This window comes from Lonchura striata, chromosome 5, assembly GCF_050655825.1.
Source record: "Lonchura striata isolate lonStrDom1 chromosome 5, ASM5065582v1, whole genome shotgun sequence".
Lineage (NCBI taxonomy): Eukaryota > Metazoa > Chordata > Aves > Passeriformes > Estrildidae > Lonchura > Lonchura striata.
Genome location: NC_140707.1, coordinates 38452710 through 38475540, shown reverse-complemented (window position 1 = coordinate 38475540; position 22831 = coordinate 38452710). Strand labels below are relative to the sequence as shown.

The 22831-nt window shown below is 41.5% G+C and overlaps 2 protein-coding genes across 11 annotated transcripts in view; one reads left to right on the top strand and one right to left on the bottom strand.

Annotated features, from left to right (window-relative positions):
* ZFYVE1 (zinc finger FYVE-type containing 1) overlaps positions 1-11396 on the bottom strand; it is a 29683-nt gene extending 18287 nt beyond the window's left edge. For 3 of the 7 annotated variants that reach the window (XR_014956009.1, XM_085581921.1, XM_085581922.1), the window contains exons 1-2: positions 7816-8210; positions 6321-6857 (exon numbers count right to left, since the gene is read on the bottom strand). Coding sequence is in view for 6 of the 7 variants with exons in the window: in XM_085581921.1 (XP_085438047.1) it covers positions 6321-6818 (498 nt within the window). In the remaining variant the exon portion in view is untranslated. Of the gene's footprint in view, positions 1-6320; positions 6858-6993; positions 7616-7815; positions 8239-8638; positions 8735-9897; positions 9986-10830 lie in introns of those variants that run through there. The other 4 variants (XM_085581919.1, XM_085581920.1, XM_021533581.4 and 1 more) reach the window with 4 other exon arrangements.
* Positions 11397-11590: 194 nt separating this feature from the next.
* RBM25 (RNA binding motif protein 25) overlaps positions 11591-22831 on the top strand; it is a 32501-nt gene continuing 21260 nt past the window's right edge. For 2 of the 4 annotated variants that reach the window (XM_021533580.4, XM_021533579.4), the window contains exons 1-3: positions 11591-11689; positions 18120-18240; positions 21873-21922. In XM_021533580.4, the coding sequence (XP_021389255.1) occupies positions 18135-18240; positions 21873-21922 (156 nt within the window). In that variant the 5' untranslated portion in view covers positions 11591-11689; positions 18120-18134. Of the gene's footprint in view, positions 11690-11891; positions 12047-17068; positions 17294-18119; positions 18241-21872; positions 21923-22831 lie in introns of those variants that run through there. The other 2 variants (XM_085581916.1, XM_085581917.1) reach the window with 2 other exon arrangements.

The window sequence follows — 22831 nt, the reverse complement described above, 5'->3', positions numbered from 1 at the left end:
TACTTTCCCAATTTCAGGGTGTTTGAACAGGCAGGCCAAAGGACTCAATCTTCTGCCTTTAAGTGATCCTACAGCAAAGCTTTAATAACAACCCAGGTAAAAAAGCCAGAAGTGTGTACTGCAGTGACATCTGCCTCCCAGTGATCACTGCAGAAAAGAGAAAGTGAAGGCAATGGAAATGACAGAAGGGCTAGAAGAGAGCAAGCTGATTTTACTTTCTTGAATGAACCCTGAAGCATTCACATCCCATTCCTACTGGCAGCATCCAAGAACCCAAAAGGACTCATTGGAAGTGCAAAGAGGGGTATAGCAGGGGGAACACTAAAACACCCCATTTTCCCTCTCAAGAATATTTAGTTGAAACTGAACTAAGTTCAGAAACTTCTTGAATGAAAGTGTGGGTAATTCCAGAGTGGCTTTCAGGATCTCTCACCTGAGTCAGTGACAACTGACTCTTCCTTCCACACCAGCACTCATATAGCAGATGGACAACAGAGACAGGAAAGACTTTAATTAATAACCAAGAGTACTGAATCATGAAGAAGGTGCAAGACTGGTTCTGGAGAAAAGCACTATTTGTAAGTGACTATGTTAAAAATTAGCTAAGAGTCAGTCTGAGACTGTCAAAGGAGCTGTGTTTGTTAAATTGATGGCTCTCTCCTACCTTCTAAAAACACTCTTCAAAATACTGGTATATGTCCAGTGGAAAAAGGAATACTCCTAACCAGCAACTGCTGAGTAGTTTCTCTACTACTTTATTCCAAAGACAGAAAAACAGTGCAATTAAATCTAGGTGAACTGATAACAGACTGAAATAGGAGGAATACTGAAAAATAACAAAGTAATAAGAGAAAAATTCCTAGAGTGTCGGACAGTAAACTCCCAAAAATACTTTGGCAAGAAAACTTCTCTAAAGCACAAAAAGGGGGAAAACTCATCTATAGCACATCAACAGTATCCAGAGTCAGAAATTACATATCCTGATCCAACAGATCATACCAGCCTAAAAATTTCAGATCCTTCAATATTTTTTCTTCCTCCTTTATATCCATGAAAAATATACTAGCTGTGCCTCCTTATTTTACAGGATATAGACTAAATTTCCCAGAAATATAGAGCTGACTGTGCTACCCTAAAGAACAACAACAAAAAAAAATACCCCATCTAAAACACATTCCCCCAACAGCAAATGAAGCAAGTCACAGGAACTAGCACTATTTACTAGACCAATGCAAGTCAGACTTAAGAAATCATGACCTTCTTTCATAAAAGAACACTTACATTAGCTCCCACTAATGAACACAGAATACTTGACAAGAAAAAGCATTCCCAGAGACTCCATTCTCTCATCCCTAGACTTTATCCAGGCTCAAATCAGGAGATAATAAGGAAAAATCACAGTATTTCCATCAGATTTAGAGAAGGTGTGAGAAAAGCAAAGCAGCTAGCAACCCTGCAGAGTCATCACTATGTATGTGTAACTTTTTAACAGGAGGGAACAAAGGAGGACACATGAACTATCATGCTGTTAGTGACAGGTTATTTAATGATTGCACAAAATGGTCTGCATTTAAATAAGGGCTATGGGTCCTTTGGCATTATCTTAACTGACTGCAAAGCATTAAACAGATGCTGCTCATATTTGCTGAGGGGAAGACCTAACTCCTTTAGGCATTTAGACCTGCTAGAAGGAATACAAAATCCTCAAGGAATGGGGCTATATTTAGGAAATTGAGATATCTATTGCCACAACAAAAAGACCCTGCAAACTGAAGAAAGGGAGCTCATATGGGTATCTCAGGGGAGACATAGCAATAAATGTATGCTCCTTTTCCCTCATAAAATTACACAGCTGGGGAATTATTTTTGTGACTAGATAGAGGAAAAAATTTTCTTTTCTTCTAGTCTCCTCAGTAAGTCAGAATACAAAGCCAGTACCTTTTATTTTTGTTTATAACTCACAGATTGGGTAATTTCTTGTGACAGAGCTGGTTTCTGGCCAAAGATGAGCAAACCCTAAGGCAGATATCAATAACCAAGCATGTCCTCTATCTTCAATGAAAGACTTTTTCTACTTCTATTAAACATATGTGTTGAGTCCTTAATTAGGCATTTGGACAAAGTGCTATCATAGAAGCTGCCAGTGACACTACAACCAAGTTTTGATCTTGTGGTAAGAACTCCCAACATCTGTTCCCCAAGATAAAAATACCACACTGTTGTTATGCATTGTAAGGCATTCAGCCCTGCCTCAAAAGTATTAGTAAATAAAAGTTCACTGTATAACAGATGCATAACTCTGTTTTATGCTAAAGAGCTCCTTTGCATAGATGTTGCATAAAGACAAAGCAAAAATAGAAACTGTTCCAGAAACTGCATGAATATAAGTACAAGCGACAAAGAGAGATCCAGGTGAGTGGAAATGTTCATGGGACAGTAAGAGAGCCTCAGGATTTGAAACAAATATCACAACCTGAGACATATTTTTATTGTTGTATTTCACTGTATTTTCCTTAATAGATAAACAAATACCAGTTTAAAAACCCAATTAATTGACTCTGACTTTTTATGGAAACTGCCTCCTGTGTGCAAAATGATGCTTGTTTGAGAATCCAGGAAGTTAAAGATAAGAAAGGAAAGCTGACATCTTGGCAGAGCAGATGAGGAGATTCTGTTGAGGGACTTGCACATATAATAAAAGAAGGCACACAGTTTGAGTCTAACAAGGCAAAGAGGAGATGTGGAAGACATAAAGAGAGTGGTGTAAATGGAAGATGTAAAGAGGGACAAGACCAAAGCAATTGACTGAGGAGGTAATCCCCACAATATCATTCTCAGATTAGCAAGAAAGATCTGTCAGAGCCAATTAACAAATAGATGCAGCAATTATCAAGAACAAATTGAATTGTAAGCTTTAGATATGCAATAGATAAAACCAAAAGTTTAATACTGTGTAAAGAGAAACTGCATAACAGAGTTTGAGAAAGACAGTCCAGAATGGGGTCTAAACTGCAGATGATGCCAGTTTGTAAAACAATCAAGACTTGTTTTCTAATAGAAGTCTGATTTCTAATTTCCCTCATAAATTAGAGGTCTTATGAGGGAAAACAAGTCCTGGAAGAAGGAAGAAAAAATTTGTCATGTAGGTCAGGATGCCTGGGCACTAATTCACAAGAGTTGCAAAGCATTGCACTATGTGGTATGAGATAGCAGGGACTGGACTCCATGAGGAACAACCTCCCTCTCTGTTCTTCCACAGACTTGCGGAACAAACTTGGCTTTAAACTTTAACAACATTTTTTTTTAACATGAGAGCACCAACATCTTTTTGAGGTGCTCAGATATAGTGCTGTTATGATGAACATCACAGAAAAGCTTGTATTTCACAGACACAAACTTTAGCTGCCATTGGTTTTCTAAAAACATGCAGTGGTTTAAAATGGGACCTTTCCTGTCTACGTGGATTTGAACAAGCACAAGAAGTCCTCAGCTTTCTGAGCTTATGCTATGCCTGCAAAGCACAAAAAGCTTTGAGCAGGCCAGCACATCTGTGCAACATGGCACAAAGACAATTATGCAGATCTCAGAATTACAATAGCTGTATCTGTGTAGTGCTGAGCCCAAACTGAGAATTTCCACCTCTCCCCTGAACCAATTTGCTCAGGCACAGCTCCTTATGGATTAATCCACATTGCTTCTGGATCTAGAACTAGATCAGTCATTTGCTTACACACTATAAATATTCTTCAGTTTTAGAGCTACCACCTCCAAGAAGCCAACAGGAACAGCAAGATGATACATAACCACTTGAGCTTAACAACTCCAAAGGAAACTAAAAAACAAATCTTTTAGCCCTGTATTCAAGTTATATGTTTGTAAACAAATATAGATGAGTGATTAACTCAATCCATCATCTGCTGCTCCAGCAGCGATAACTAGTTCCATCTAACTGGGGGGGGGCAGCGGGGTGGTAGGGTGGTGTAGCTTTTAACATTGCTATGGCAGAATCTACCATTGATAGCAAATTAGCAGTTTCCTCTCTTATTTCCCAACTAATGCAACAATTTTCAAGTTCCAAAGGTCACTAACATTTAAAGACAGCTGAACTACATAATTCTATTAAATTCTTATCCTGTCTGCTCAAACTTAAAAAACCACACATTCTCAAACTCTGAACTTCCATATTTCAAGTTACTAATATTTGGGCATTTTTGGACGAAAAGTTGGTTTAAATAAAGAACATTCTAATGATTTCTCCCCAAGTAATGACAAGCACAAAATAACAGACCAATGATCACTTTCCTATAGCTAAATTGGCTCCTCAGTAATATCAAGAGCAAAAGACAACTACTTAGCTCTGAAGACATCTTCTGTGGCATCTGACAGGCCTTTCTAAATAAAGGTCCTTATGCTCACTAGTAGAATTATCACTATAATAGCAATCACTCCTTAAATTCCAGCTGTCAGATAATAATTTAACTGAAATCTCTCAAACTGCTTTGATACTGGCTGTGAGATGTCACATACGTATTCAGATATGAGGAAGAGCTTCCAGATGGAAGAGCTCTGATTCAACATCTTGATAGTGAAATAAGATCATTTTTGGAGAGCTTCTTCAACCCAACCCTGTTCTGACCAAATTGCTATGATCTGATAAAGGTCCACTGCTGTCCCAATAAGGAAGTTGGCTTTATTGCCCATGACATTTAAAGAGTAAATGCACTTGCTGGCAGGAGGCAGCCAAAGGTCTACCTCAATAAGGCTTACAGATTCATGAGTATAAATATAACTTAAACCAGTACAACCACACACAGACACAGTTTGTGAGCAGCTTTGCAGGACAGCCCTGTTCCAAGGTATTTGAGAGCTTGCTCTAGTGGCCAAATGAGGATTATTCAAAAGTCTGTATCTTAAAATAATAGTTGCATCTGTCACACATTACAAGGAAATAAGTGTGTGCTTATGGCTTGGAGGCATACAAACTTAAGACTGCTACAGACTGAAATTCAAGCACTCAGTTTACAGTCACAGCTGTCCTGCATAGTGTGTCTTCTATGTCAGTGCACAGTAAGGACTGGTCATCCTTTCCTCCCTTTCCCCCTCAAAAGCCATGACAATTCAGCAATCGGTACACCCGAATTGACAAAAATATGACTATTCTATATTATTGTGTAATTACTGTGTACATACACATATATGTATCTACACACACTTCTATAGTATAGAATATATATGAGATACTTAAGTCACATTTCCTTGTGATGCATGACAGGCACATCAACTGTTACTATGATGGATACAAATAAGAATCAAGAATACGAATATAATCACAGTTCTTTTTAATGATGATAGCATGAATATGAGTTAAATTAGAGCAACCTGATACTGAGTCTCCAGGTGACTATACATTTTCTTTCAGTGGCTCCTGAATGAGGTTTAACATAGGGAATGCAAACTGAAAGTCAGAAAACAAAGTTCAATTTTTAGTTGTGTAATTAATATGCTCTGTGGCTTTCACACATTTTGTCTTCTAAAATGCTTACCCAATATAAGGGCCAACAGGAGAGTTCTATAACTGCATATATTGAATGCTAGGCTTTCTAAAATAGTGCCTCCTGGGAGGCTGCTCCAAGTCAACTAGTTCCTATCATTTTTATCAGCAAACCTACCCCAATGACAACTTCCCCCCTCTTTCAACAAAAGGCTAACATGAAATAATATTTTAAGAAGCAATATAACTTAACCATTATGCCTGTAGGACTTGTATGGAACACTTAGGACACATTTCTATTTTGTTCTACTTCTAAAATCATAGGGATTTACTGGTACTAAATGGTAGCAATGGGCTGTAGTCTTGCACTACCGCTACTTGGTACAGTACCCTCTCCTAGTCATACAGCAAGAAATTGTCTGTCAGCACTCCCATTTGCAGGACACCTAGCGCAATGCACTATATTCAATTTTGCTCAGGAACAATCAGCATCCTGCACAGACAGCTCTTATCTTAGTGTTGTGTGTCTCAGTACAGAGTCAATTCCTTCACCAGCTTTGCTTACCAAGCCTCTTAGAGGAGGCTCTTGCCACACATAAGGTTTAGTGAACTTGACCTTTTGAGGAACTCATAAGCAAGGCCACTCGAAGGCAATGTGTCTCTTTAGCCCAAGATGCTCAGTGGCACTTGTACTTTACCTGGCCATTATTTTGTTACCATTGCCACTAACTACACTTCAAGTATTAACCATGCCATCACAGCAGCCTGTTAGACTAAGAAACAAAATAAAGCATCTTGCCTGTTCACAACAAACCACAATAGTTCTTACCTGAATCTCCTCAGTTTCATCCACCAAGAGGAAGCTCACAACTTTCTCTGTCATCTTCCTTCTCTTGGTGTCCTCATCCATCCCCTCCTCCTCTTCCTGTTCTTGGGCTTTGCCAGCATGGTAAACGGTGACAGGGTGCTTCCTTCTGTTCCCCCCAGCATGTGTTCTCTTCTGACATTCCACACAGAGGTTGATTTTGCACACCTGGCACCTCACTGCTGCTATCTGCCTTGAGCCTGTCATACTGGCATGCATTATGTTCCCATTGGCACCTTTGCAGGAGTCACAGTACGGGACATGGCCAGGTCTTATACGGGTCCGTTCATGGTTCCGCAACCTTTCTGGCTGATGCAGCTCTTCTTCACAACGCTGGCACTGCAGACTCCTGCACTCATCGCACTCAAAGATTGCTTCATCTGTCCCACTGCAAACATAGCTTTCCTGGCACAGGAGTGTCGTGTTCTGTCCTTTCTCCACAGTTTGCGTGTGAGCACTCATATCCAGATTTCTTTAAAGCAATGTTTTTCCCTCCTGTTTCTGTTCCAAACAATGATATTTGTAAAAGTCAGTTCCAAATTTACTATTTCCACAAAAGAAAGAAACACAAGAGGAATGTTGTCTGTACTTAATTTTAAATAACGAATATATGTTTCTGCAAGATTCATACACTGACCTGCCTTGCAGGAAGTGTTGTTAAGTACTAATGAACTTTTCTTTCTCCAAAGTAAACTTAGACAACATAGCTGGTTTCATGTATTATTATACCCAAATGCTGGTATACATTCTTTCTCTGCTTAGCTGTTTAATGTACTGCCAGTGATGAGAAAAAAAAACCCAGCCTGGCGTACTTCAACAGATACAGCAAGTATCTCCCTGAAGCTGAGAACGGAGACAGCTGGTGACACAGAGACAAAAAAGGCATCAGAAATGCACAAATGCATATATATGTACACAGACACAAAAGGACCGTGTCAAGACTAGAAAATTCTCTGCTTTCACTCCACAGCTAAGCTCCTCCTTCAGAGAGTTCACAGTATTTATTTGCTGGGAATTTCCTGATGTGCTTCGCCAGATAAACAAAAATCCGCTCTCTTTGTGCGCTCCTTCTAGGAACACTAGAAGACGATCGCTACCGCGGTCAGGCTGACAGACGACGGATTTTTTTCCCTGTCCCTCTGCGCCCCAAGTTGCCAGAGCAGAGCCCCTAGACCAGCGCCCGCCGAGCGCAGCCTGCGCACCCCGCCGCCGCCTTTGTCTCGACCGCTGCCTCGGGGCCGCCTCCCCCGCTCCCAGGCGGCGCGGAGCCCCTCTCGCTCCGGGATGCCCTCGGCGCCCCCTCTCCCCGCCAGTCCCGCAGCCCCGGGCGGGCGCTGCCCCGCGGGGCGGCCGCACTCGTGTCTCGTCGGCCCGCGGGGGCTGCAGGCGGACCCCGCCACCCGCCCGCGGTTACGTAACGGCGGTGCCGGCCGGCGCCTCCCCCCGCGCCCAGACCTACCTGGGGCTGCGCCCGGCGCCGGCCGGCCAGCAAGGGGGAAGCCCCCGGGTTCCTCCCGCCGAGCAGCGGCAGCGGGCGGGAGCCGCGGCGGGACTGGGAACAAAGGCGGCGCGGCACGGGGCGCCGCGAGCCGGGCTATTGTTTACAAGCCGGCGGCCACCTTTCTTCCCCTTCCTCCCGCCGGCACCCGGTGACTAAGGACTCGGGTCCCGGCCGCGGCTTCCTCCTCCCCCCCGTGCCCTCCGCGCCCGGGGGGGATCTCCCGGTTCTTCTCCCCCAGGGGTCGACCATGCAGTCGGGGCGCCCGGGGGAACTGAGCAGGGCAGGGCCGGCCAGGACCCGCGCCCCCTCCGCCCGCTCCCTCGTTGTCAGCCGGGATCAGCTGATCGCGGGGAACTTCGGGGTTATTTTCTCACCGCGGAGACGGGAAGGCGGCGAGCTGGAGGCGGGGCGGCGCTGGCACGCCGGGAGTTGTAGTCCGGAGGCTGCACCGCCCCGGGCTCGCCGCGCCGGCCGGGACGTGCGGTGCCCGTGGCGGGGGGGGCGCGGTGCCGCGGACCTTGCGGTGACAACGAAGTTTTTTACTCCCCTCATTTCGTTTTCGCCCCACTGTCTCACACCTGCCTGGGTTCCCAAGGAGCTGCGCCGGAGGAGTGTAAACAGCCCCCAGAAGGGTTTAAAGGGGTGAAAAATGTAGCGAAGCTCTCTCCTCCCACCGCCTGGAGAATGACAAGGCAGCTGCTCCAGGCCTCCACGTCTGGCAAACGAATGGATCGATCACAGTGTCCACCTGAGAGGAGAGCACTTGGTGCCCAAATCTCACCTGCCACTCATCGGTTTAAATGAAGTCTTGACATAGAGAGCCACTGGTCACTGTCACTGGAGCCTCTGGGGTTTCTTCCATGACTGTAGCTTCAACCTATGGGTAAACAGCCATAATTTATATAGCTGAAAGGGACTGCAGGTCCAAAACAGAGGCACACACCTGCCAAGAAATGGCAGATTCACTGGAGCCATGGGAATGGGAGGTGAACGCCAGACAGAGATGATCAAAGAAAGCATTCGGTGAGGAAGCAGCCTTGGCCAGTAGTGGCTCCAAACCCAATGTTGGCTCATAATGAGTTGTTTTTCATTCGCTGATTTAGATAATATGCAAAAACATGTTGTAGCATAACCAGTGCACAGGCAATTCATCTTCTAAAGTAACAAGAGTTTTCGGCTGGTTATTTGGCTCAAATGCTAGTGGTTACTTCATCAGAGGAGGGACATGCACTCTTTTCCTTCAGTGGACATTACAAATTGATACGACTAATAGACAGCTACAAGGTGCCCTGTTCTTTGGTCTCCTGCTTCAGTTTTGGACAAACAGTTTTAAAATGGAGTTAAATTACAAGGTAATTACTTTGAAGTATCATCACTTCACAAAACTGAGTCAACAGATCCAATTACTGTGAAAATGAGGCATCAATGAATTTTCTAACACAAGGAATGACTGAGGCCCTCTCAGAATTAAAGTGTATTGCTGAAGAACTTTCATTACACTAGACTGTACTATATATATATATTTGTGTAGGCATATACATGATTTAATTATTTTTTTATGTAGCTTAGTGATGATGAATGACTGAAGACTGGCACAGTAACTCTCTTCCCTGTTCTCTTTCACGCTGTTACAATAATGTATTTTCATGAAAGATTAATTTAAGAGATTGACAAAATAGACTGACATCTACAAGAATACAGTTTTGGTGAACCAAATGTCTTCAGACTGAAAAGATCCCGAATAATGAATTAAACTAATACATATGAAGTAGAAACTTTTAAATCTCACAGTGCTATTCAGAGGAGCCAAGGAATGAGATCAATGAGTCTGGCATCTAAGGGATCTTCCTCGAAGTGCCTCTATTTAGACTGGCAATGTGGTGGAGCAATTAAAGGATATGAAGAAGGGAAGAAAAACATGCATATAAAATTTTTAAAATACATAGTCTAGAAACAATGTGACCCCGGTACCCTGAGGTACTGCCGAACATTTTTGGGATGATTTCTCATGCTTGAAATACAAGGCAGACAAAAACGCACCTCTTAATTTTAACCTTAATATTAAAAGCCATGTACTACAATCTTCATGCTTGGCTTGAGCACAAAATTCTGGAGTTTGCCGTGAGAACTGAAAAAAATGAATAGTGATCAGTATCTGGAAAAGGGATCTCAGTTGCATAAGTAAAGGCAGGAAGATAATACAGGCACCAGGGGTGGGCAATTCTAAAATCCCATAGCAGAAAGAGTAAAGACAGGAAAATAGCTACATTTACTGGATACTTCTGCAGCTATTCTTCCTTGATTAAGAAGGATACAGAAGGCTATAGTTTATTTGTGTAAGAAGAATAAATGCAAAATAGCCTCTTTCTTTGGCTAAAAAAATAGATGAATGTGTACATGAGCAAAGCCTTTGCAATGTTTCCTGTAAATAAAAACTTATTACAGCAGTACAAAATAGTTTGGGATTCACATTTCTTTTTAAGCTGAGCTGTTGTTGTCTGAGACAACACAGAGAAGATTCTGAAAATTTTTGTTATGCCTTTTTCTTTTCCTTGGTTTTCCTAGTATGCTTATAAAATTTTTTAACTATTAACAGTAGTCAGTATTGTAGTTACTAAATTTGTATTATTTTGAGGGAGATATGCCAGCTGTTTGGAATAAGCTGTAATTAATAGAAGGCAAAACTGCTGTTTCTGGTGGGCAAGAAATTGCAGTCAAACTTGAAATATTTCTTAAATCTGCTATTGCTAGAATATCTACCCTTACACATCACGTAAAGCAAGGTGATGAATGGGACCTTAGTTCCAACACAGTTGTTGGCTGTTCAGTAGCACATATGACATCAACCAGATAGTTTTAATCTGCTTTGTACTGAAGAAGTCAGCCTACAGGTGGAGATTTTGTCATTGGACTCTTGTCTTTTGAACACTTTTCTTTAAACAATGGAAAATACAACACATTTTTTTCCCTTACCTAATCCAACATTTTTTAAACAGTTTTATGCACATGGTCATTTTGTGGTCTACCTCATAATAATCTGTAAGATCATGTTCTTCTCATTCATAGTCACTTCCTCTTTCCACTTGCAACTTATTTCCAACAGCGGTATAACTACAGCAATTACTGTCTTGCATGTCATGTTGAAAATTGGCTCTTAATGTAGTCCAAATGCTGAAAGTAGGTCAGAGAAACTACCAGTTGTAGACCATGGCTAGGCCCAACAGCACAGTGACATCTTTCTGACGAGCATGCGGCTGCCTAAAAAGGTAGTGCTCACTCTTTTTGCTGTGTAAATCCTTAAGTCTTTTACAGCACACAGAACCTTCCACGAAAGCCAGCTGTATCCTGGGCTGCATCCCAAACAATGAGGGCAGGTCGAGGGAGGGGATTCCCTGCCTGCGGTACAGCCCGTCCCTGGGCTGGGTGTCTGTCTGAGGGGGCCATGACGGCTGACAGACGGCCAAGCTCCGTGGCCCCGCCGCCGGAGGCTTCCAGGCCCTCGGGCCACCCTGGCCCCGACATGGCGGCGCTCCGGCCGGGTCACGGCCCCGCGCCGCCCCCGCTAAAGATGGCGGCGGCGCGCATGCCCCTTGGCTGCCCGCCTTCCGCCGCCGCTCCACGGCCGGCCGCGGCGCCGCCTGGGGGCGCTCTGGCGCGGCCGGCTCTGTGGTGGCGCGGCGCGGTGCACGCCGGGCCGCTGGCGGAAGAGGCGGGTCACATGACCCCGCGCGGCGCGGCGGCAGCGGCTCGGCGCGGTGCGTTCGCGGCCTAGCGGGGCCTCAGCCGGCCCAGCGCCTCCCCCGCGCCATCCCCGCCCCGCTCCGCTCCGAGGGTGAGACCCGGGGGGCTGCGCGGGCAAGAGGGAGGCAAGGAGGGAGGGCAGGCGGCGGCGGCGCCTCGGCCGCCCGCTGGGCGGAGGCACGGCCGGGACCGGCCGAGGCCGCTGGGCCGCGGCGGGCGCTCGCTGGGGAGGCGGCTCGGGCCTGGACGGGGCGTGGAACGGACGAGCGGCCTCGGGGCGGTGCTCGCGAGACCCGCTCGCGTCGTCTCCCGCTGGGACGCGGAGGGGCCCATTCCGCCGCCCCGGCGAGAGGGACGGGAGCGGCCCCGCGGGAGGCGAGGGGAGCCCGTGGCACGGCCGGGACCCGGAGCTGCGCGGAGCTTTGCTGGCGCCCGGCCGCCTTAGACTGTGGGTGGGATTTTTGCTTTTGCACGTCGGGGAAACCGATCACGCTAGGAAACGTGATATATTGCGACAAGGAAGTTATTGTCTTTAGCGTGGATTGGCGTGGTCTTCTTAAAACACGTGTTGGCAGGTCGTGCGTAAAATAATCGGGAGTGATTCATCCGTGTCGGGAGCCGTTGTGATGTGCACACGGCATGTTTTTCTCATAATGTCTTTTTCCGTTGAAGAAAAAGACCTTTGTCTGCTTGGAGGAGGGGTTTTTTGTTTCAACACAGGGAATATCCTGAACACAACTAACGGTTTTGTTGTTTCTTTTTTTAGGTCTTAAACGGCCTTAGAGAAAGTGAGCTCTCAAAAGTTTTCTATTTCTTAGCCCATTGAGCCTAAAATACACTCACTGAGTATTGGTCCTTTTTTTGTGTGTGGCAGGAAAGCATTGGTTCAGGTATTGCATCAGCATTTATGGGGTGAGTCCAGAGCAAATTATAAGGAAGAATAGCAGAGTTTCTTACTTCCCCTGAGAAGGAGTTTCTGTTTTGGGAAGAGTCAATAGCCAAGTTAGAATGGAAAGTCACTTACTTCACTAACCAGGGTTTTATATAGGTGCAGAGGCATAGAATTAGGAATTAAATCAAATATCTTTTAAGTTCTCATGACATACTTAATGGAGCCCTGCTTAAAGGGCTTTGGGACGGAGGCTTTGGTTGGGGTAAACATGTTGCTTTTTGTGTTGCTTCATAATAACAGGGTGGGATGCAACTATTCCACAGCAGTTACTAAACTCTTTCTAGATGACTTCTGAAAAACAAGCTAGAGCAAGTACTAGTATTTTTGTTTTTAGCTTAGGATACCTATAATATATTTTATCTCTCCCCATGCGTGCGGTGTTTAACATTTAAATCTTGCTTTGCTTGCAGGCCATTTTGGAGAAAACTGTAGGGGTCTGAGAAAATGGTCATTTTCACTGAGGAAACCAGTTGGCTTGGAATAGAAGATTTTTCTTTTAGGGAGCCTTTTTGACAACAAGTAATAATATAAACAGCTTCTTTGTTGGGTGACAAACTAGGAGGTTGCTTTTATAATGGAATGGCTTAAATATCCACCCATTGTGTAGAGACCAAGGCACAAGCCTGTGAGAGTACAGACTTTAACAGAAAAGTTTGTTGTGTATCTTTTCTTCAGCCTGCACAGCCATTTTGTGCAAGTTATTCTAGACTAAAGGCACAGACTTTTTGTGGTGCAGAAGTGTTTTGGGGAAATACTGAAAGGAAGTTAAAATCAGATAAAATTAAATCAAACTATGTCAGCCATACTCTCACTGTTGCTATGTCACCTCATGTATGCATTCCTAAAACACGTGAGTTTTGTGCATTAAGACTTGAGGGGTTTTGCAGTCAGTTTTAACTTTGGTGTAACAGTAGTAAGTATGGTAACTGGTTGCTTCATGGGAACTTTGAAATTGGTTAAGATGTTTTGCAAGTTTCTAAATTAATAAAACTTTTAACACATAAAGTTTCTGATGTATAAACAGAGATACTGATATTAATTCTGTAACAGTGGTAGAATTATGATGCTGCCTTAAGTAGATGATGGGATTATCAATTTAAAATACCTTCACTGCCAGCAATTTTTATTGAGTTTGCATTCTGCTTATGACATATCTCTTCACCTCTGTTTAAAAAAAATGGAGTCAGTAAAACAGAAGGTTAAAAAATACTATGATTTAAAAAGAAATTACTGTGTTAACAGTGCAGCCAGACCAGTACAATCTCAGTCCCCTCTTATTGGGACTTCTAGGAGTCAGAGATGATAAAGAAGAACAAGGCAGCAGTGTCTGGGTGATGGTGATCCTTGTTTCATAGTAGTTTTGAGTTCTGTGTGGACTCAGACACTTTCTTCCAGCCCTAAGGTGAGCTCTCTGCGTTTGCTTAGTTGTAAATCAGCCAGAATGCTCCTAGTGGACAGAGCTCCATCCCAGCAGGCATCTCATCATGACAAGATTTCCCAGTCTCAGTGGATTTTACTTAACCTTAGAACCTATGGCTGTCCCTGTACTCTCTCCAAGTTTCAGAAGATTGGTGCAGATTGCTCTGCATGTTGCTTGGTTCTACCAGGACTTAAGTCAGAAGTGCAGTGTAGAAGGCAGCTGAGTTCATTCTAGGCCAAAGTTGAACCTGGAATATTATAGCTGTGTTTATGTAGCACTTGCCTTAGTAGCTCAGGCTGTTTTTGAGCTTAGTCTGCATGGCATTAAACTTAGGTGTTTTGCCATCCATGATATAATTAATCTGCTTAGAGAAATTAAATCTGCTTAGAGAAATGGCCCGAGGCTAATAAAGTATGCACCTACGTTACTGTGTTCACTTGGATCAAGGATGTGTTCTTGAAGGAAGTATCACAGTCATCATCATTTAGGAAGTTTTTTTCATATTGGTTTGTGCTATTCCTAGCTTATTGTGGATAAGCTAGGTTCCTTTTGGATGAAAATATATTAAAAAAATGCACTCAAACGTACAAACTGGCATTTGTTTTATTGGGGTGGGCCTCCCCAAAACATGTAGTGGAGACATTAGGGTCTTAACTCAAATTAGTTTTGTTTGGCAGACTTGTTTCTATGTATGTCAGCCTAAACTGACTGCACTTTGAGTCTGACACTTGACATAAATCCATCATATTGGGAGGTAAAGATGTTATTTCAGTATTTTGAGTGGTATCAGGCCAGTTGATCACTGCTTTTCTTTGTCCTATATTTTTGTGATCACTAATATTCACACAAGTCAAACTCTTGCTTAGAGAGCTGCTAGTAAAATTACAGCTGTGAAGAATGCTGCTTACATTCAGTTTCAATAGAGGCAATACTTCCATAAGTCAGTTGAGGTTTTGAAAGTATGTCAGGACTGTTTAGTTTTTACTTAGACATTTGAATAAATTGGGGAAGTTGAAAGATCACCATGTACATTCCTGAGATCACAGTAATGTGTCAGAAATTGATCACTGAACTGTACTGGCAGGGTATGAGGACAGTCTGTAGAGAAGTTCAAGATGCTGTTCCTGGGATGTTTGCAATGATATTCTACCCAGATCCTGCTTAGCATCTCCTAAATTTTCATACCAAACCTTTGATTTGTAGTTGCTTAGAAATTTGTTGCAGAGCCCCTCTGACTGTTGGAACAGGATCTACATTCTTGTGTGTTTTCCAACTCCGGACAGAAAAGAATGTGTTTTGCAGTTCCCTTCATTGTAGCATCTTGAGTGCATCTTCCTCCCTCATCCAGATCTCTCACTTCTCCAGTGAGCAGTTTCACTCATCTTGGTCCTCACAGTTTTCATAAAGGAAGCAGAATTAAACTGTTCTCTCTGCTGCTTTCACATTAGTAGTTACACAGAGTAGTGAGAAAGAGGCCAAGGCTTTCCTTAGCTCTAGTTTTGATCTTAAGTGCAACAGGCAGCAGAGTTGCTAGGACTGGTCCATGTAAGAATTAAGTCAGTAACAGGTCAGCTTTCTAGCTGCTGTAAAAATAATGGTACAAATATGGGGGGTGAGAGGAGAAAGAAGGGAGTGTTTTGAAATGGACTGTTGAAGCACAGTGTATAACAGTGTGTTCCACATCATCTACCTAAAAGATTGAAAGACTTACGTTTGTTCTCTTACTGCCTTTTTCTTTTTATACAGTAACTTTGTTGACTGCTAAATCTTTGCTTTTTAAATTTAAATTATAAAAAATACCCCAACCAAACAGTTCCTTCTCTGTGCATCTTTAACATCCACTGGCTATGGTATGTTTCAGCATCTTTTAATTCAAAGAGGTGATTCACTTCTTAGGCCCCAGGCTTTTTATGTTGGCATCTCCAAAATGATAGCTCAGATAAAGTGCTTATCAGAGCAAGAGAAGGGATTGCACCTACAGGCAGCCTGGAAAATTACTTCCCCAGTTATGTTTTACAGACCACATATTAACATCTTGTGGACCTCTGATGGTGCAACTCTGTTGTAGCCTGTTCAGAACCATTTGAGACCCAGTAGCTTATTGTTTTTACCATCTGCCCCAAAACAGCTTTGAGTTTTATCCAGGTGTTTATCAGCTTGAAATGTAGGTAAGAACTAGGAGCCTTAAAGAGCTTAATTTTCTGGGTTTTCTGTTGGCAATTTTTTTAGCATGTGAAAGTTTCAAGTAGTGATACCAAGGCAGATAAGGGAGTTCTATTCCTTTCCATACCATACGAGTTCCAGATTTTAAATGAATGTCAGCTGATGTACATGTAGTCTGAGGAGACAATTAGCAACTTTTTAAAAAAATAAAATGGCATACATATTTGCTGCTTTTCTTTGCCTTTACAGTTTTAAAAATTCAGGAATTACAAAAAGGAAATGTGTTCTTAGGCGTATGGATTCTAAAAGGGAGAGGAGGTTTTATGTTTATTAGATTGCATGAAAGCTTTATTGAACTGTTGGAAAAATGCTAGTATTTGCACTCTTATTTCTTCTACCATCTTAACCTGTGTCACAGGAGTGTTCATTGTTTTGCCTAGTGAGATATTGATAAATGCCCTTAGGGGTCAATTAATGAATGCCCTCATCACATACCTTGTCTAATTGATGTAGTTATAAATGTTTCCTTGGATGAATTCTGTAATAGGGTGACATGTGTGTTCTTAGGCCAGAATAAGTAAGTTCTGGGGTTAGAAGGTATTACCAAACACATCTGGGTTAGTCTTTCATCCTTTGCAGTCCACTATATAAGTTTATCTCTCATAGTTGTTTCCAGAGTCTGAGGGAATAAAGTTTTTCTATGTGATTCTGTTAGATTTTTTGGGGTTTTTTTTTTTGATCTTTCACTTCTAATATTTAAGACTAATGGCTTGCTCTTGAACAAGTGTGGAAGGTACTTCTATCTCCAGGAAAACTTGTTTTCCATTCCTTGTGTGTTCAGTGCCATTGTGTTCCTGGTTTGAAGAAAGTATGTTACAATCTACAGTTCTGTTGTATGTATCAGAATTTTGCTCACTGTAACTCTGTTTCTCCAGACAGCCTTGTATCAGTTTTGACTCACGGTTGCCTGTTTGGAAAGCAGTTGCAGTGCAGATCTGATGCTGTAGGTTGCAAGGCTCTGTAGAGTCCAATGAGAAACGCAAACGTTTCTGCCGACAGCTTGCTGGGTTCTTGTCACTTGTGATACTGTGTCTTTGTGATTCATAGCCACATGATCCACTGTGTGTGAACCTCCACTGCTTCCTCACTGCAGTGTGAATGTAGGTATATACTCAGCAGTAATATTGTAACCAGTTTTAGGGTGTTTTTTTAGAACTAAGGGCCAGCCTTCTGTGAAGGCTTGACTGTTTAAGGTTACTAAAACAATAATGGAAGCAAGAATGCATGCCTTAGTTGTATTAAGGGTGATCTGGACTGTCTCTGTTTCAGGGTCAGTAATATGTATGTAAAATAATAATCTGAATAGAAAATGGTGTTTGAAATTATCTTTACTCTCTATGCAACACTTCATGTTGACACTCTACTCGTGGGCTAATGTCCAAGTTGTGCTCTAAGAGATTAGTGGACTGGGAAGTTAAAAATAGATTACAGAACCCTCTTTCAAGCTTTTAACTCTCTCTGCTGGAATTGAGGATCTCCCCAATGTAATCTTAAATACAACTCCTGTTAATGCTGAGCATCACAATGTCCCAGTCCTTTCTGGTGTCTTGTTCTACAGTTGTATTGTGTGTGATCATTCTTGTACAACAGAACTACTTGCTTTATTGAAAATGTGTTAAAAGATCAGTTTCACTTTCAAATACTCCAAAGATAGCATTATTTTAAAGTCAGATATATTTTTGGTTTTCACTTCATTCTGAAACACTTCCTTAGAAGTGCTGTTTTTAATTGAGAAAGAAGACTTCTACTACATCTCTAACAATGAATACCTTGGGGGGGGAAAAAAGTTGAAAAAATAGTTTTAGTTTGTAGTTGAATGTCCATATAGAAATTTAAAATAATTATGGACATTTACAACTTCACTGCTTTTGTAATTCACATTTGGGAACTGACTAATAAAAGTTTCCTTTTCTGTCTTTTTAACAGATTGTGACTGCAAGAATGTCTTTTCCACCTCATTTGAATCGCCCTCCTATGGGAATCCCAACACTTCCCCCTGGGATCCCACCTCCACAGTTTCCTGGTTTTCCTCCACCTGTACCTCCTGGTAAGTTATATTTTATATAGAAGTAGAAATTAATTTATTTATATTATTCTGAATTCCTTTAAAAGCCAGTAACTTGTGTAAATAATATATCTCAGTAACTCTGATTTGTATACATTGCAGTTGAGTTTCTAGTTTTCCCACAGATCATGTTGTGTGAGCAAGCTCCTTTTGTTCTACCAAAAACTGTTTACTTTTGAACAGAAATGAAAGACTAGACTTCTCTTGAGCCTTTATTCGAGACTGAAGCTGAGTGGTGATTTCTGTTTATATTAGGTGTTCCAAAGCCACTGTATTGACAGTAAAACATTGTAGTATCCCTCGGAAACTCTTGGGTACACTGATTACACATTATGTGAAAACAGAGGAGTAGCTTTCAGAGAAGGTCCAACTTGTTGAGTTGTTTTTCTCCATTTTAATGTCCCACTTTCTTTTGCTTCTTATATTCTTTCCTCCAAACATCTTGCAAATTTACAGTTATCCTTATAATTTCTTCTGATCTTCTCAAAATTATTCCTACCTTTTTTCTTTGTTCATCTGTAAGATCAGCCTCTGTGTTTTTGAGTTGAGATTTTAACTTGTTGGTCTGTAACAACTTACTTTCTTTACATTGTGAGCATATGTAATGACGACTCAAGGTAGGAAACCAGAGAGCAAGTGGGAGAGGGGAAAGTGTCAGAGAATTACTTCTTCAGAATTTATCACAATACCTCCTGTCTTGTCTGTATTTTCTTAAACTGTGTTGTGCAGGAGTGTTTTGTAGACAATAGAGACATTCAAAAAACAGATGGTTGAAGTACAAAAAGATTTCTGCACATTATTTATCAGGCTAATCTTTACTTGCATTATTTTTTCTAAACATTTTTCTTTGAGAACCATAAGATGTTGCCTATTTTCTGATAAAGACAAGAGTTCTTGCTTAGGTAACATCCTGCCATCAAAAATTTCAGGTTAAATTTTAAAATCATACCTCTTATTTTTCCTAGCTCCAGTTTGTGTATACTAGTGTATAAAACACCAGATACTTTAAAAAAAAGCTTTCTGAAATATATTTTTAAATGCCTGATACAGTTTTCTGAGCTGAACATTTTGCTTCTTAGCATGTGTGACAAAGATCTTTTTGTTCTCTCTTTGTGTTTAAATAGTCTCATTTTAGTATTAGGAAGCTGAATAGTATGTAGAATGGAGAAGCCTGTTGTTAGGTGAAAACCAGTTTTTTCCCTGCATAAGAGCAACATGATTTGCTTATCTGTGCAGACAACATATATTGACTTGTAGAGGATATGGATCTCACTTCCTAGTATAAGCACATCAGTAGAGCTGAAAATGCCACAGAGATTCTATGAAATCTGCTCTGAATTTAGTCCATATGCAAGATCACAATTTTTGGTGACTTACAGTATTATCTTTAGCTAGCTATTTGGTCAGAAATTCATGTCTTGGTTTCCTCAGCCTGTAATTTTTTTTAAGAGTTTCAGGTGGATTAGTTTGCTTGCATAATAAGGAAGTTGGGAAAGGTGGTTTGCTTTGCTTAAAAATACAGTTGCTAAAACCAGGAAATTCTAGCATTTCCCAATATTAGTGTGGAAGATTTAATAAGGAGATGATTCTGATAAATGTCTGAAGATTATTTGATATCACTAAAGTGTCAAAACCCCCATTTTTCATGCCGGAAATGCTGTAGTAGGTCAGACCTGCAGTCCATGTAGGCTGATGCATTGTGTGGGCAGTGGGACCAGAAGGCAGTATTTAGAGTGGGCATTTATCCCTGTCAGCTTCCTGAGTCTGTTCCTTCATACACCTGTAGTATTAGGGATCTTAGAGGATGATTTTTTGGTTGTACTTTGTCTTTTTCTGGACCTGTCATTTATAATAATTTTGGATTTTTTTTACTCTGTTCATCTCTGTCACCTCTTAAACCAAATTTGAGAAGTTCATTAACTGCTGTGAAAAGTGCTGCTCTCACTTAAGTTTGTCTTTAAACTCACTGCCTACTCCCTCCTGCCCCAGTTCTGATGTGGGAGTTGGGCGAGTTGAGTTTGGCGGTTCTGTACAACTCAGCCACGTTCCATGCCTTGCAAACCTCCACACTTGGAAGAGTCAGGGTGTGCAGCCTTTCTTAGTAAAGCAGCTGCTTCACCAGTAAAGTTATGTAGGTGTTGTTGTCTGAGGCTGGGCAGCCTTGGATTGCAGAGACCATGTCTATAGGCCTTAGTCAAAACTGTAGGTGCACCAAGGTGTAGCAGCTAAATGACGCCTTTATGGTCATTATGTTTCCTGATGATGCCCAATATTTCAGTGGATTTTTGTGGCTTCTGCTGAACATTGGGCAGATAGTTTCATAGAATTATAGTGATAGAATAGAATTTCATAGAATTGTTAGTGATCACACAAGTGTGTTTACTGGGCTGTAACTTTAAAAGCCGTTGTGATAGTTATAATAAATTATAGGGCTGCACAACCAGTCTTGTTGGAGAGTAGTTGCCACAGTCTGTGAGATGCCGTGGTGTATTGAAACTGAGAACATGGGAGAGCAATACAGTTTTGATTGTCTGACTGGTTTTGAGGAGTGAGAGGTAGTATGACGTTAATATGAAGGATCTGAGGAAAATAATTGAGAGCTGGAGAAAACAAAAACAGAAATAAATCAAAACCAGAGTGGACGTGGGAAAAACTGGAAAGGATGTCTGAGGAGAAGTATTTTGTGACTAAACACTAGAGAAAGTGGGTTAACAAGTCCAGGGGGCAGTAGGTTGCAGAAGTTTGGGGTTTTCTGAATACAGCAGTAAGAGATGGATCAAAAGGGAAGGCTTGAGAGGGAAAAAACAAAGGAAGTTTTTTGTAGAATAAAAAAAAAAGGAGATGTAGGATCCCTGTGAAGAACATGACATCGACTTCACTATTGTCAAGTCTCAATGTGTCTGCTGACCAGCAAGTAGTTTTGATGAAATTAATTCACTTAATATACTTAATCTGTAGCAGCTGGCATGTAAAGATAAAGAGCCTTTCTTATGATCAAATATTTGATCAGGAAAGTACTTAAAGCTGCCAGTGGTAGTGTAAAAGAGGTATTGCTTGGTTTCATCCGATGATATAATAATTATTTACTATTTATTATTAATGAATATTATTACAATTCAATATTGTTCTATATTAGGTGTTGGGAGACTGCCAAGTGAAGTATTCAGCAGTTTCTCAATAGAAGTTTTTTTATGCTGCCTTTATTAAGCTATTCCATAAATAGTGGCAGAATCCTGGTGCCATTCTCTACAGGATCTCATCCCTAAAGCCATATGCAGAAAATATTGTGCTGTGGGAATTGTGTAGCTGCCTTTGCTCTCAAGAATTCCCTGCCTCATTTATCACCCCACTGTCTTCTAGAACAATATTGTGTCTTGAATATGCTCTGAAAATAGATCTGTGTGTGACAAAGTTGAAATGGTAATATCAGAAAGTGACTAGGATGCCTATGATGTATGTACTTTGTTGGAATGCTTGAGGAATTACTGGTAATCGGTGAAATTCTTATTTGACCAAAATTGCTGTCTAGTTTGAAAATTATGTCTGCAATGATTTAATTTGTATTAATCAGTTCTCAACAGGGCAGACTAATATTAATGTATTGTCTTTCTCAGGGACCCCTATGATTCCTGTACCAATGGGCATTATGGCTCCTGCTCCAACTGTAAGTACTACAGAAGGGATGAGATTATAGCCAAATAAAATTGACAGGAAAAGTTAGTATACGTCAACAGTAGTTTTGTTTTGCTCTAGTCTGTTAGAATTCTGCTGTGAAATAAAATGCTTAGTTTTAAATGCAACTATGATACAAATGTTATGCTAATTTCTGACCTAGACAAAGTTTGAAGTAATGTCTGGAGCCACCAGCTGCAGAGGTGAAGCAATTACTGTTCTTGTAAGACATACTTCTCTCAAATACAGTGGTTTAGGCTTTGCCTTTGGATCATGCGTGCTCTTCCTGTTCAGTACAGTTAGATCAGGGAGAATCTAGGTCTCTTACTCTGGAGTTTGTAGCCCTGACATAGTAGCGTGGAGGCATTACCTCATCCAGGTTTATAAGGCTATCACGCCAGCACTGCTGGGTTGTCCAAAAACATGTGATTTGGCAAGCTTACAGATAAGCTTGCTGTCTCCATGTTGCAGGAAAATGAATAGTTGCATGTAATATCCATCTGTGGAAAAGCAAATGAAATGTTTCTTTGTCTATCTTACTAATATCAAGTTGGAAGGGAGGTTTATGATTTTTGGGTGGGAAAAAATGCTCTTTAAAATATAAATGTTACTTCTTGACTTCAAGGTAAGTTACCATTTGTGCGGTTTTGCAGAAGTGAAATCTCCCCAAAATACAGAATTTTTTGATAGCTTGTAATATGTTGATGGTAACCAGTGTGCTTAAGACAGAGATACTGAAACAAATGTATTACTCAGTTTTATGATTAGAATTACTTTTAGTAAGGGACACTTCTAGGAAGGTGTTCTGAGACTAGACTGTGAGTAAGAACTGTTAAATCTGAGGTGAAAGAAGTGTAGCGAAATGGAGCAGATGAACCTGCCTATCTTTGTACAGTTAGTT